Source organism: Aspergillus chevalieri, chromosome 8 (genome assembly GCF_016861735.1).
Source record: "Aspergillus chevalieri M1 DNA, chromosome 8, nearly complete sequence".
In the NCBI taxonomy this organism is placed as follows: domain Eukaryota; kingdom Fungi; phylum Ascomycota; class Eurotiomycetes; order Eurotiales; family Aspergillaceae; genus Aspergillus; species Aspergillus chevalieri.
The window spans coordinates 1,485,540-1,498,407 of NC_057369.1; the positions used below are offsets into that span (position 1 = coordinate 1,485,540).

A 12,868-nucleotide genomic window follows, 5' to 3' on the forward strand; every position below is an offset into this window, starting at 1 on the left:
TCCTGCAGGCCAACTGCTGGAAATCACGTGAGAAAGTGATGATACACCTCTTTGGTGAGAAAGAGGTGCGCGATCTAGAGATCCTGGCTATCCAGGAGCCCTATATCAACGGATACACAGACCAAGTGACCACATATTCACAAATGCTTGGAAGCCGCTTTCACCTCCTGATCAAGCCTACCAGCAAGGACACGAACATGACTAATATGTCACGGGTGTGCTTCTTTGTCAACAAGGCACTGGACCCAACCAAGTGGGATACAGCATCATACCAAGGACCTGAGCACTCTAACACTGTGCACAAGGATAGGCCCCATACACATCCATAACGCATACAATCCCAGCCCTGTGACAGGCCAATCCAGCATCATTAATGCATTGCATAATGCGCTGGCTGCACACCCCAGCCAGCAACCCGGAGTTTCCACACGCTCGCGATCCTTATCTCGATTAGAAGGAAGGATCCGAACGTATACTATGGTATCCTTTGATCTAATACCACGCGAGAGAGGACGACAAAGACGATATTGCGCCTTTGAAAACGAGACTAAACGATATCAATATATACTCGCTCCCTACGTTAAGACAAGCTCCCTGGACCAAAACATTTATAGGATCCAGAACGGTCGTTCGAGCTGATCGGCGCGGCTTATACGCTGGGTTACACGTTGGATGTCTCTAGTAAGAGCCATGGGTGGGCGTTGATATTGAATCTGCGATTGAGGAGCGAGGATAACTATCTGGATTCCCCTTGTAGAGTTCTGTAAGTCTCAAACTCCCTGCTTAGCTCAGATCGAAGCAACCTGGAGTGAGGCTGAGCAATCAAAGCCGTTTGGACAAAGGCATCAGAGAGCAGCTCAGGTACCTCGGCACTCCCCAAAGTGGAACTGCGCCAAGCTCGCTGTCTTACCGCCATAACCCCGAACACCGGCATTCCCCCCCCCCCCCCCGAGATGATATCAGGCGTAAATGGTGGTGCCTCTTCTCCAGACCCTGATTGATGCCTTCTGGTCCAATCTCGAACTCCCACTTCATCAACTTTTAGACCATTCCGAGGCTGACACCCAAGTCTGACTTGGGCCCATCTCCATCGTGTCCCGCGGCTAGTATTCCCAGGCGAAACGCACAAGCGCGCCGCGTTTAGGCCTGTCCGTCCGCAGCCGCAATCCCGTTTGGGTCGTTCAGAACAGGAATTTCGGAGTGCACGGGTCGGCCGGGGTCTGGGTTGGGATGGTGGTTTAAGTCACGACGGCCAAGCTGATGTGAACGCCGGCACCTGTGTGCAGATCGAGAAGCGAGCTACGCCGGAGGCAGCAGGCAGGGGGTGGTTCCAGAATGCCACACAAGGCAGCTGATTGCTTAGAGAAATGCAGTCTCAGCAAGCTGAGACACTAATATTAAACAATATCATTTTTAAGGCGCTTGTTCAACAATGAATGTATCTTGATCGACTGCGTTCTATGTAACCGCCAGATCTAGTTGTTGTCCTTCTTGGGGCGCCAGCCTTCGTCGATGTCGCCATCGTGGAAGAGCGCCCCTCGCCCGAGATCTCCTTGGAATAGCTCTTCCGCATTATGAGCCACATCCTCAACAACGACGAGTCGTAGATGGCTCTTTCCATCCACTGCGTCGCTCCAGTCAGGAAGATCCTCGAATGAACCAGGGAACCCCTCCAGGTCTTCGTCCGTGCGCGCGAGCGTGTTGATGTACCGGAACCAGATCAAGTTGCGAGCACGCCGATTCTCGCCTCCTTGCATGTTCCCCATGCAACTCGTATCACCGGCACTCCCCGTATCCTGCAATCCCACTATCGAGACGACGTCTCGACTGACGTACTGCGTGAAATATTCCTTTGGCGTCATGCGCTTGCCTCCCGTGCCGGGGAACTTGTCGAAGCCGTATCTCCAGATATTGTAGGAATCGCAGGACTTTTTCGAAGTTTCGGTGTCTGAGAGAATAGGACGGTCTTTGGTGAAGTACATACACGACGATGGGTCGCCGTGGATGTACCGAACGTGGACATTGTCAGGGGGATCGTTACCCAGAGCCGAGTACCGCTGGGCAAGCTGACCACCGCCACCATGGCCAATGACGGTGACGTTCTTTAGGTTTGGATACTTCTCCTTGTCTGAATGGAGCTTGATGAGGCCGTCCAAGACGTCGAAAGAGGTAAGGCTTGTATCTGCGGGATGAGTAGCCTGGCCACCTGGTTGCCAAGCGTTCAAGTCGTCCCACGCCAGCTGATTTTTCTTGTACTGGCCAGAGTTGAATTTTGTCGAGAAAAACTGCGGGGCGAGCACTGCCATTTTGCGGTCTGTTCCGGGGAAGTTGTCGTCTCTGGCCTTGTTGATGGCGTTGTTCAGCGTCTTCCAGTAGCCGTTTCCATCCCTTAGCCTCCCGTGGAGAACAATAAAGAGATGCTCGATCGTCTTCTCGTCCAAATCCTTTGAGATGAAACCCGCGATTTCCTCGTCGCCCTTCTCGTTAACATTGAATGTCGTGAACTCAGCGCCATCTGGTACTCCGATGTCGCCGTGGTCCTGTTGTCCAACTAGTTAGATGGTACTATGAGGTAGCAGTCAATGGGTCCTGACCTACCTCTCCCTCCTCGCTTTCATCGTGTTTCATCATAGCCTCGGCTTCAGCAGCATAAATGTCCTGTTCGTCTGACACATGGACATCTCCATGACGGGACTGGTTGTATCGGAATGCGGAACAGTAGGGTACCAGGACTGCCAAAAGGGCTGCCAAGACCAGCGCCCGGAATGTCAGGGTGGCGGCCATGGTACAATTCGGCAAGATCTTCGGATCAGACTTCCAGAGAAGTTAGTTCCTGTCTTTTGTCGATGAAAAGGTCTCGAGGTTGCTGGTATTGTCCAGTGCTTACCTTCCAGATTTTGCTGAATGTGGTCGGTAACGACCAGATTAGGTCCAGGTCGGAGAGGAAGAACGGGTAGGTATTTAAGATACTGGGCTTGGCAACCTGGATGGAAATCCGACGTCGGTGCCTGGCTCGACCTCGGTTGCGAGCTTGACCAGAAAGGGGAAGTAATTGGAGCATGATCTTCAAAGATTATGTCGATCCACGGCAATAAACAAACCACAAGAATCCGGCACACATGTGCCGTTCAAGCGAAGATGGAGGTGCACAGGTTATGATGGCATTGACATAGCACCTGGGCGCTACCGGATGGTTGTCGAATCTCGTCACTAGAAGGATTGTCGATTCCAACTTGCATGCGCTGCGGCCCGACGGACGTTGGCAGGCGATGTGCTTTGGTTTGGGCGTGGGCCATGACGTTTGGGAAGTGGTATATCTATCGTCTTGTAAATCATGTGGTGTTGCCGATATCGCTGCTGCCGCTGTGTTTGTGATGCTGGATACAAGGTAGGGGATGCGCGATTCTCGGGAGTCAGGCTCAATCCTCCGGAGTCGGGATAGCACCAAAAAAACCGGCGGAACGACCACCGGAGGTGGGCCCGTGGATGGGCGGAAACCCGTTGCCGTGCATTCGGTCCCGCGCCGGCGACCCAGCGGTCCCACTATGCTCACTTTCGCTTCGCTTATGAACGCTCGCATCCAGTTGTGATGGGGGTTGTGATGGCATCCCCAGGCCCGAATGGGGCCCCAACGGGCGAAGATTACGGCAAGACACCAACGACATTTCTATCAAAAGTCGGTCATTTTCTCGTCCAAGCCGAACGAACTAACCTTCCCGCGCGGGGGCTCTAAGAAAACGACAGAACTGCGGCGGTCAATGTGTGATGGATGGTTGATTGGTTGGTGGCCTATCGGCTAAGCTGACTATATAACTAGTATACATAGGTCAGAGCGCCCCGCGCTAGCGCTCGGAGATAACTACAGGGCAGAAAGCGAGGGCTGTTGGTGGACCTGTCGTACACCCATTTTCCCGGAAAAACCGTTTTCCTTTTGGAACGTCGCTAATTCGTATCAGCTCAAATATATCTTTGCTCTGCAATTTAGAGAATTCGCGCTGCATGGCCTTGAGCCATTTATTCTTATCCTTTCGTTCCATGGCGCTCTCATGGTTCTCGGGATATCACGAGAAATGGCGCCGGCGACCCAGGCTATGAAGCCTTTAGCAGGGCGTATCATGATGTCGTCGTTGGGTGGGTTGTCGTCTGAATAAGGTTGGGTTGGGGGAGTCTTCTCATTGGTCGAGGAGGCGAGTAAGGTAGGTTGGGGAGTGAATGTTGGATCAGTAAGTGAGATATCCCCTTCGTCTACCTTTTTCATTTGTAACGTGGATTATCGAGTCATTGTCAATGCTCCATACTAACTGATTTGTACTCGATAGATTGGCCAAAAGTAGGCAGTACGCTCCGCGCGTGTCCATCTTGTCAGTTGGTTTCTCAGTACCATAACGGTGATACCATATCTTCGCCGCATTTGATGTGGCATCAAGAAGCTTGATGAAACGCCTGAATGGAGTCCACTCCCGCAAAGAATGAACTGCAAAGGGCCGGAAATTTTCAGAACTTGAAGAAGAGACTCTATCTAAATGGATTCTAGATATGCATGAGCGTGGCCTACATCTTCAAATATCTAATGTCCGCCAACTTGCCCGATCACTCCTAAGAGTACAGAGTCAGCATGAGCGATAATGGCTGGACAAATGATAATTTAGACTTGAATGTCTTTAGGAGATGTTTGAGAAACATACTGCCTCTCAGACCGCTGGCAGATATCGCCTTTTGATTCTTGGTGGCCATAGCAGCCATGCAACTCCCAGTTTTGATCATTTCTGTACTGCAAGAAAGATCATTCCTCTATACATGCCTCTCATTCATCTCATCTACTTCAACCACTTGATATAAGCTGTTTTGCGCCGCTCAAGCATTATTACGGTCAGAAAGTCAGAGAGATGGCACAAAACAACATCCAAATGCCGCTACTGGAACAAGCAGTCATGTCGACAACAACTCCTATAAAACCCCTTCGTTATCTATATAGATTTCCTCTTCTATTTTCTTCTCCAGATTCAATATTCTCGTCGATGGCTACAATAGTTTAGATAGGAACATTGATTCATTATTGACTACTATTCCAAGCCCGTGACACCTGCGGGCGTGGCCTTTTAAGATACACGCCATGTTCTCCTCCACTGTACAAACCAGGCAGAACCCCGGATGCGCCATCTTACACAGGGGTCAAGGCGGGAGCTGGATTATCGGGCCTACCTGAGACGGCCAGACCTGGTACCGAAGACAGTGCGATTCATGCTCGAGGCAGTATCCAACAAGCCCATGCATCTTCGTGGCCACGGGAACAGCAGTACGAAACCAGCAGCACGGGGCATACCACATGAATAATATATCAGGATATGTGTGGAAAGGCAACGATGTACATAGCGATTACCATTACGGCGGCTTACCCCGCAGGACCTGCCGCCACTCGGCCTACAAGGCTGACAGATGCGTGTATGAACAACAACAATAACAATGGTCACATAACCATTCAAGACCTATGAAAGAGATAGTCAACTCTCGTGCGTTTCTCAGCGCCACGTGCATGAAACCAGACGTCCGTCTGATGATGTTTCTTGGACCGTTTAGCCATGTCATCTATTTGAATTTGGAACTGTACTTCCTTGCCGTTATCCTTTATCTATGCCGGAATATCCCGACGGCGTGTATGTATGTTACAGACTCAATATCCGAGAGAACAAAAAAAAAAAAAGGCAAAACAAGGTCTGTGACCAAAGCCATTAGGGAGACCGTTGTTTTTCGTATTCTCGCCGCTTGATATTCATAAAATGAACATGAATGAACTGCACGAAGTTCTCAGAGATGCCAAACAAACAACTCGAATTGTATTTATTAGGGAAGGGATCGTCGCCATTAGACTTGGGGGCCAAAACACGTGAACAGGGACAGAATTCATTCGAAGCGAGCCTCGTGTTGATTCCAATAAACTTGCCTCATGCATTGCATCTACCTGAAGAGAGAGCACGGGTTGAGCCTAAGCCATCTCTCCATCGCAAGCTCTCATGATGTCTTCTTGCCATGTAAACTGCTCGGGCCAACCACCTCCACTTTCTCCCGACAATGATATCACAGGACCTGGAGTTTGTTTCCCCATAGTTCGCGAAGAGCATATTCTTACCAAAACCAGGTCATTACCAATTACATTGCATCTGCCGGAATTGCGGTTGTCATAATATTATTGTACTTTTTCATGGTTTACGATCCAGCTCGTGATCCTTTCGGGAAACATGAAATGACCCCTGAGGACAGGCCATTTCGTGCCAATCCGATTGACCAGATGGTCACTTGCAAGGTACGAGGCTGGTTCCTGACCTCTATTAATGAACAGCTCAAGGATCGACTTGAAGAATCATTTATCAAGGTATTCCCCAGACACACTGTTCACTAATTTTAACTCGAGGACTAATTCACATTAGTGTATCGTCGCGATGGGTGATCTCCAACTCATCACGGGGTTCTCTATCATTGTCAGTGGCGCTCTTCAACTAGACTGCGGTCTGACTGTCTATGAATGGCAGATTATCGTCTATCTAACATGGTTCTCTTGTCTCACTCATTTGTCTTGTCTGATGGTCCTGCGCAGCTACCTTTATGTTCACACGTTTGGGCGAACTTGGCGGCTGGTCGCTATGGGAATACTTGCCATATTGCTGATTGTGGGATTACTTCCCACGGCGAATTATGCCGCTCCTTATACTGCACGTCCTGGTCCTTCAGACTATGCCAAATGCTATTTGGCAATTCAGCCCACCTCGAACATAGGACTTTGGTCAATGATATTTTCAGTGTTGATTATAGCCATTGGCTTCATTTCTCGCGTGATGAAGTTACACAAAATGCTTTCAGTCACTATCTGGGGCAGCCTCAGAACCTGGGCTAGTGTTCAGGCTCGGGGCGTGCTGCGTGTCGTCTACAAGTTGTGTACTACAGGTGGCCGAGCGCGAGGTCTAAGCTTCTCCTTGGTATACCGGCCACTGTTCGCGGTCTTGCTCGCTTCACGTTTTGTATTAGATGCATGGTCTTCGATGTTTGTGGAGGTATAATCATATCTCATTGCTGGCCTAGCTATTATTGACTTGTTCAAAATAGGCGTTGTGGCTATTTATTGCCTTTCTTTGGGGTGTTATCCGTCTCATGATCGCACTTGATCACACTCCGAGGGGGTATGGTTTGTGGACAAAGACCGCAAGTCATGACCGAGGTAACTGGACTTTCGGACAAGTTGTATCTTTGGTGCTGCTAGCGACACCCCTTGTAACCTTGCTGGGATATTTCGACCGCGGTATGTCTGGCCTAACCTAGCGGTGGTGTTTTGCTAAAAAAACTAAATACCTTTTTCAAAACAGATCCTTCAACTTGTCCCCAAAGCTCACTGGCTCGGGAGGGCTCCGAGTTCCTTGAGCCCATGAGGCGTGCCAATGATCCTAATCCGCCTCCGTCCATTGAGACAATACTAGACGCCGAAGATCCTGACGGGAACTGGTCTAACCAATCCAAAACTCTTGGAATGGTAATAATCTATGCGTTGGTCTCGGTGATCAACATCGTCACGGAGCTTTTCTTCCAGTCATTCGATAGATCCCTGATTGAGGTATTAGCCAACTTGCACTGGGTTATCAAGGTGATTCTTGTGCTCACTGGTATCTATGGCATCGTTTTGTTCTCTTTGCTTATCCAATCAGAGGTGAGCGGAAAAAGACCGAGGATTCAAGGCTGCCTGCAATTTCTGAACCTTGCGTTCCATGTAATCAGCTTCAACTGCGAGTTATTTTTCTATGCTTCTTATACTTCAAAGAGTCAGCCTTGGTTATACTACATGCAACTTTTTGCCCTGGGCTTTTATGCCCTGGTGGCTGTTGTGTTTTATGGGCTCGCAAGAAAAAGCAGGTAACATCAAAATCATAGGTTACATAAAATAATGGTTAAGGAAATGCACCCTTTGTCCGGAATTTCAGGCTACCAATGACTTTTAGCGCCTCTCATCACTATGGGGCTGCCTGGCCTCCAGGGCATCGCACGTGAACTGGTAGACTGCGAGTCTTGCAGCCAGAACGTCAACATCCTCAGTTTTTTAAAGAAAGAAAGAAGGGAATTGACACATATTTCCTACCTCATGTCTTTTTTTATCGCCATAATCCACTGATTATTCAATCACACTGCTCCGAAGTATCACCAGCATCTTTCAATGTGACGTTTGGGATCATTGTGAGGCGAGAGGTAGGTTTTCCACTTCAAGCAAAGTTGGAATTGAGGATTATCTTTAGAATCACTCACTTCATTCTACCCAAGGTCGTCTACATGTCCGGTCACTGGAGGAGTACCCGATTAATCGGTGTGAAACCCCTCCAGTTTCACACAACATAACTTTATATAACTAGTTATAACGTACTCCACATGCGAATGTAACACACGGGCGAATGTAACACGAAATCGCTCCGCCACGACGTTAACCCCAACATTTCCACCAATGCACCTAAAATTCCATTGAAACTATTCAGAATTGTCTTCCTCGGACGTCTCTACTACTATCTGACAGGAACGCGCATTGTGTCCGGCCTTTCCACAATTGCCACAGCGCCGCGCGCGTGTCTCGGTCCGCGGTCGCCGACCAGCCCTGATGCGTGTTTCCTCCTTTAGTTGTACCTCAACGTCCATTTGATCCCCTAATTCCTGAGTTTCCTGTATAGAAAGCGACCCTCCTTTCCTTAGACGTGTTATTTAGCCCTCCGGCGTTTGCTAAGGGCCTCGTTGGCCGTCTGAACATCATGAATCGCTGCTTCCATCAAATTCATCTTATGCATTATCCTCGTCGTGCCTTTCACAAGGATGTCAACAGCGTTCAAGATTGACGTTGGAGAGCTATCTTGGTAATGAGAGATTTGGCTTTTCATAGGGTTTGTCTGGGATGGTGCTTCAGTTGGGTTATTTGGCGTTTTAGAGACCCAGTTATGGGAGGTACTCGGTCGTGAATTTGACGGTGTCGGCGTTTTAAATCGGACATCGAACTTAGATATTACCCTCTCAGAGTCAAAAGGGATAAGTACAGCCCCTCGAAAGCCACATTCGATGTTTTTTTCTGTCATGGTGGCTTGGTACGCGGCGTAAAATGCAGGAAAGAAATCTTCTTTGGTAATATGCGCCCGCATCAGCCTATTATGGCGCCCACCCACATTCCGCCCCCGTCGTTTCACCTACAACCGAGAACCAGCCAGTGCCTCAATATAACGACGCCATTGAGTGGTTTGAGCAAGACTTTGCGGCCACGCGGGACGGTCGATATGACCCAGCCGTGGCACAGCTCATCCTGGCTCAGGCGGCAATTGAGACGACCACCGAGCTTCTGACGCAGGTGATTCTTGACCTGGCACAACATGCTGAGCTGGCCGAGGCCCTGCGGGAGGAGGTCGCCCGGGTCATCCAGGAGGGAGGTTGGCGCAAGTCGTCGCTCTACGAAATGAAGTTGCTGGACAGTGTGCTGAAAGAGAGTCAGCGTCTCAAGCCGCTAGCCATGAGTACGAAACCCCTTCAATCCTTCCTTCTTTTCTCCAGCAGTAGGACTGACAAGTCCCTCTCACATCAGCATCAATGCATCGACTTGTCCTCGAGGAAATGACCTTATCCGACGGGACTCGTCTACCCAAAGGAAGTGTCAACGGGGTGTCCGCAGATCGCATGTGGGACCCCAGTGTTCACGAGAATCCGACGCAGTTCGACGGGTTCCGATTTCAGCGCATGCGTGATCAACCCGGTGGCAGCGCCAACCAGGCGCACCTGGTCAGCACGAGTGTGGACCATCTGGCCTTCGGCCATGGAAAACACGCATGTGCCGGTCGCTTCTTCGTTGCCCATGAGGCCAAAATCGCACTGACCCATCTATTGCTCAAGTACAACTGGAAGCTTGCCCCCACTTCCGCCAATGCGAAACCCATGGAATTTGGACTCGTGCTGCAGGCGAATCCGAAAGCCAAGATTTCTATTCGAGAACGCTCGAGGGATATCCAGGGGCCCCTCCTAGCTTGAGAGAAAAAGACGTAGTGGCAAGGTTTGTATCAATTCGATGTATGTAACTTCGAGACATTCTTGGTTCTAGTTTATTACCATCCACCAAGCACCCCATTTCCCAACCATATCCATCGGCACACTCTTCACTGTACCCTCCAGACCTATATCCGTTGTAAGGTGTCCAATAATCCATCTTGGGGTCCCTTGTCGAGCTGGCAGCGAGGAAATTCGTCTGGACTCTAGCCGACGAGCCAACGCAATCCAGTATACATATACACGTACTCAATAAATCCACGGCACGATTCTCCATCTGACCGTCCGCTTGTACCCCTTCCAGTCGTCCCCATACTTTTTCGCGCACATAGCATCGTCTCGACGTTCACGGTGGATCAACAAGATTCCAAAGTAAAGCACATAGAAGTATGTGAATATCATTCCCCAGCCAGTAGCCGGCCCTTGCACCGCCACCCGGCCATCTAACATCGGAACGGCAGCCTGGGAGGCACTCGCCACGACGCTCCCCGCCGGGAGAATCATGTACCCCGCGAGTCCCGTCGGCAGGCTGAACGGGAGCGCCTGAAGCCAGTCTCCAAAGTAGTTGATATGTCTAGCTATCCCCCACCATCCAGCCGTGAGGAGCCGCGTGCCCCGTTTAGTCTGCACGTAGGAGAGTTTAGCCACGGCGGGGTGGTTAGGCTGGGTCCGGAACGTGTGCTTCTGGTTATTTGCGGCCTTGAAGATATAGATGCCGAGAACAAAGATGGCACTCACGGCCGCGATCCGCGTCCAGCCCAGATGCACAGGGTAGGCGGCGAGGTAGCGGCACTGGGTGGAGTACAGGAACGGAACCCAGACGAGATCGCCGAAGGAGAGCATAAAGCCCATGCCATCAGTGGTGATGTCCATCATGGTCAGGGTGCTGGATTCATTGTATTGGCTGCTGAGCACATAGTAGGCCTGGACAGCCGTCGTGAAGACAATGCTGTCGGAGATGTAGCCGTAATTGCGGTATTGCTGGGTGATGAAGGCCAAATCCAGCAGGATCCACCCGGTCAAACCTGGACAGACTTCACACCAGGTCTTGATGTCGATTTCTCCGAAAAATGGCAAAGTGACGCGGGGGTTCAGCTCGCGGCCAATGTAGAAATCATAGATCACATTCCCCGTGGTACCTCCGGCAGCTAACTCGCGAAAATCCCGGTTGGGATATTTCGTGTCCACACTGAAACTATAGAGATAAAGGGATGTGGAGAGAGCGTATGAGATCAGGATGTTGGCGGTTAGAAGCTGCACATAGTGGTCGGTAATGCAAGTCCAGACGACGAAATGAGCACCTTGCAGGTAGGTTCCGGCAGCACAGATGGTTAGTGACCACACTTGCAAAAAATGCTATAATGAGAATTTTCAGTCCACACTGATATTCAGAAGAGGATGTGACGATGTTCGTATATACATACCATTGAAGCGATACAATAGCGGACGACCATGGTGCACCAACCTGGTGCCGTGGACTTCCTTAGCAGGGAGAATTCTCCAGAGAAGGAGGCTGTAAACATAGTAGACGACAGTAATGAATATCACTTCCCAGCTGATGAAATTGCTTATACTGAGGTTCAGTAGACCCGTGTCTGCTGTCACATTTGCCCAGGTGAGGGGGCGAGCGGATAGGAGAGATGGTATGGGACAGCCAGCAACATCATTACAGCTAAACGCAAAGAAATATAGCAGCAATGGCAGGCCGAAGGTGATTGCTGCGGCACCCAGGCTGTAGCGAGACTTTAGCTTTGATTTAAAATCAAGGGGTGAGATTTGCCTACGGTCCGCCAAACTCGTACTCCGTTGTCATCGGAAAAGACCGACCCTAGGAGATTCTGTTGGTGAGGGGTTTGAATCAAAGTCACAATGGGAAAATGGTCTGCTTTGGGGATTGATGAGTGAGAGTTTTTACTAGGCAGACGTAGTTGATTGACTCGGTGGCCTACGGCTAAGCTAGCTATGACTACCGGGCACTATGCGAGGGCAGTCAGGCATGTGACCCGGAAGATGGAGACACTAATATCAAATCTTTAGATAGTTATAGATGTCGACCAATTTTCCCCTCTCGCTTTTTCTTTTCCTTTTCCCTTTCTCCACTGAGGAGCTTTTGCCAGCATGTATGATAGAATTAGTTCAGCTACTAGATAGGGTATTCCGCTTCGTCCGTCGTATATCCCGTTCCGGAATCCTTGTGGGCACTTGATCCTGATTGCCGCACGTTCCACTTTTTTCGACGTTAGATAGCTACTACTGTCGACCAATTCAGGCAAGGATTAGCCCGACACACTTCTGACATTACAGAAACAGCACGAGTGGATATAGGATAATGTCTTATACTTGGCGGTAAAATCCACTGTAGCGCGGTTTTAGATATCTGTATGTTTACACTGCCACGCCCACGATCCTTTACATTGTCGGTGTTTCTGCCTTGTCTGCAATTAGTAGGGATTGGGTCAACTCCTTATCCCTGTGGGTCGGACCATCACCCATCCTTGTCTGAACTGACTCCCGGTGTCTCCACCTTCCGAGGGTTCCGGCCTGTTCCCAGCATAGTGGGTCAGCGAATCATCTCCCTACCCTAGGCGCTGTGTATGTGGAGGCCCTGCGCCGCAGCCACTATGGGAGACTGCGAGATTTACATAGAATACTACTTCAAGGACCAGCACGAAGGTGGTACATTGTTTGTGCTCTGGCGTGTACTGTTTTGATTGGCTACAAACACCAACAGCCGAAGGTCTCCAACCGTCCCACTCAGCAGGACAGCCACGATCTATATCTCTTAGGGCTGCTACCGCAAGGCTGCGATCTTCAGCCATTGAAT

At 50.0% G+C, this 12,868-nt stretch overlaps 4 protein-coding genes across 4 annotated transcripts; 2 read left to right on the forward strand and 2 right to left on the reverse strand.

Moving 5' to 3' along the window:
* Window positions 1-1,475: 1,475 nt before the first annotated feature.
* ACHE_80504A (uncharacterized protein) lies at window positions 1,476-2,784 on the reverse strand (the record flags this gene model as incomplete). The annotated part of the gene is made up of 2 exons (XM_043283882.1): window positions 1,476-2,540; window positions 2,599-2,784. 2 exons carry the CDS (start codon window positions 2,782-2,784, stop codon window positions 1,476-1,478), a joined length of 1,251 nt encoding a protein of 416 aa, XP_043141117.1.
* A 3,415-nt stretch (window positions 2,785-6,199) lies between these two features.
* Window positions 6,200-7,900, forward strand: ACHE_80505S (uncharacterized protein; the record flags this gene model as incomplete). Its single annotated transcript, XM_043283883.1, has 4 exons — window positions 6,200-6,370; window positions 6,426-7,046; window positions 7,099-7,291; window positions 7,356-7,900. The coding sequence occupies 4 exons, from the start codon at window positions 6,200-6,202 to the stop codon at window positions 7,898-7,900; spliced, it is 1,530 nt and encodes a 509-aa protein (XP_043141118.1).
* Window positions 7,901-8,957: 1,057 nt separating this feature from the next.
* On the forward strand, window positions 8,958-10,029 carry ACHE_80506S (cytochrome P450; the record flags this gene model as incomplete). Its single annotated transcript, XM_043283884.1, has 3 exons — window positions 8,958-8,964; window positions 9,159-9,521; window positions 9,590-10,029. The coding sequence occupies 3 exons, from the start codon at window positions 8,958-8,960 to the stop codon at window positions 10,027-10,029; spliced, it is 810 nt and encodes a 269-aa protein (XP_043141119.1).
* Window positions 10,030-10,293: 264 nt separating this feature from the next.
* Window positions 10,294-11,567, reverse strand: ERG3_2 (c-5 sterol desaturase; the record flags this gene model as incomplete). The annotated part of the gene is made up of 2 exons (XM_043283885.1): window positions 10,294-11,400; window positions 11,469-11,567. The coding sequence occupies 2 exons, from the start codon at window positions 11,565-11,567 to the stop codon at window positions 10,294-10,296; spliced, it is 1,206 nt and encodes a 401-aa protein (XP_043141120.1).
* Between the last annotated feature and the right edge of the window lie 1,301 nt (window positions 11,568-12,868).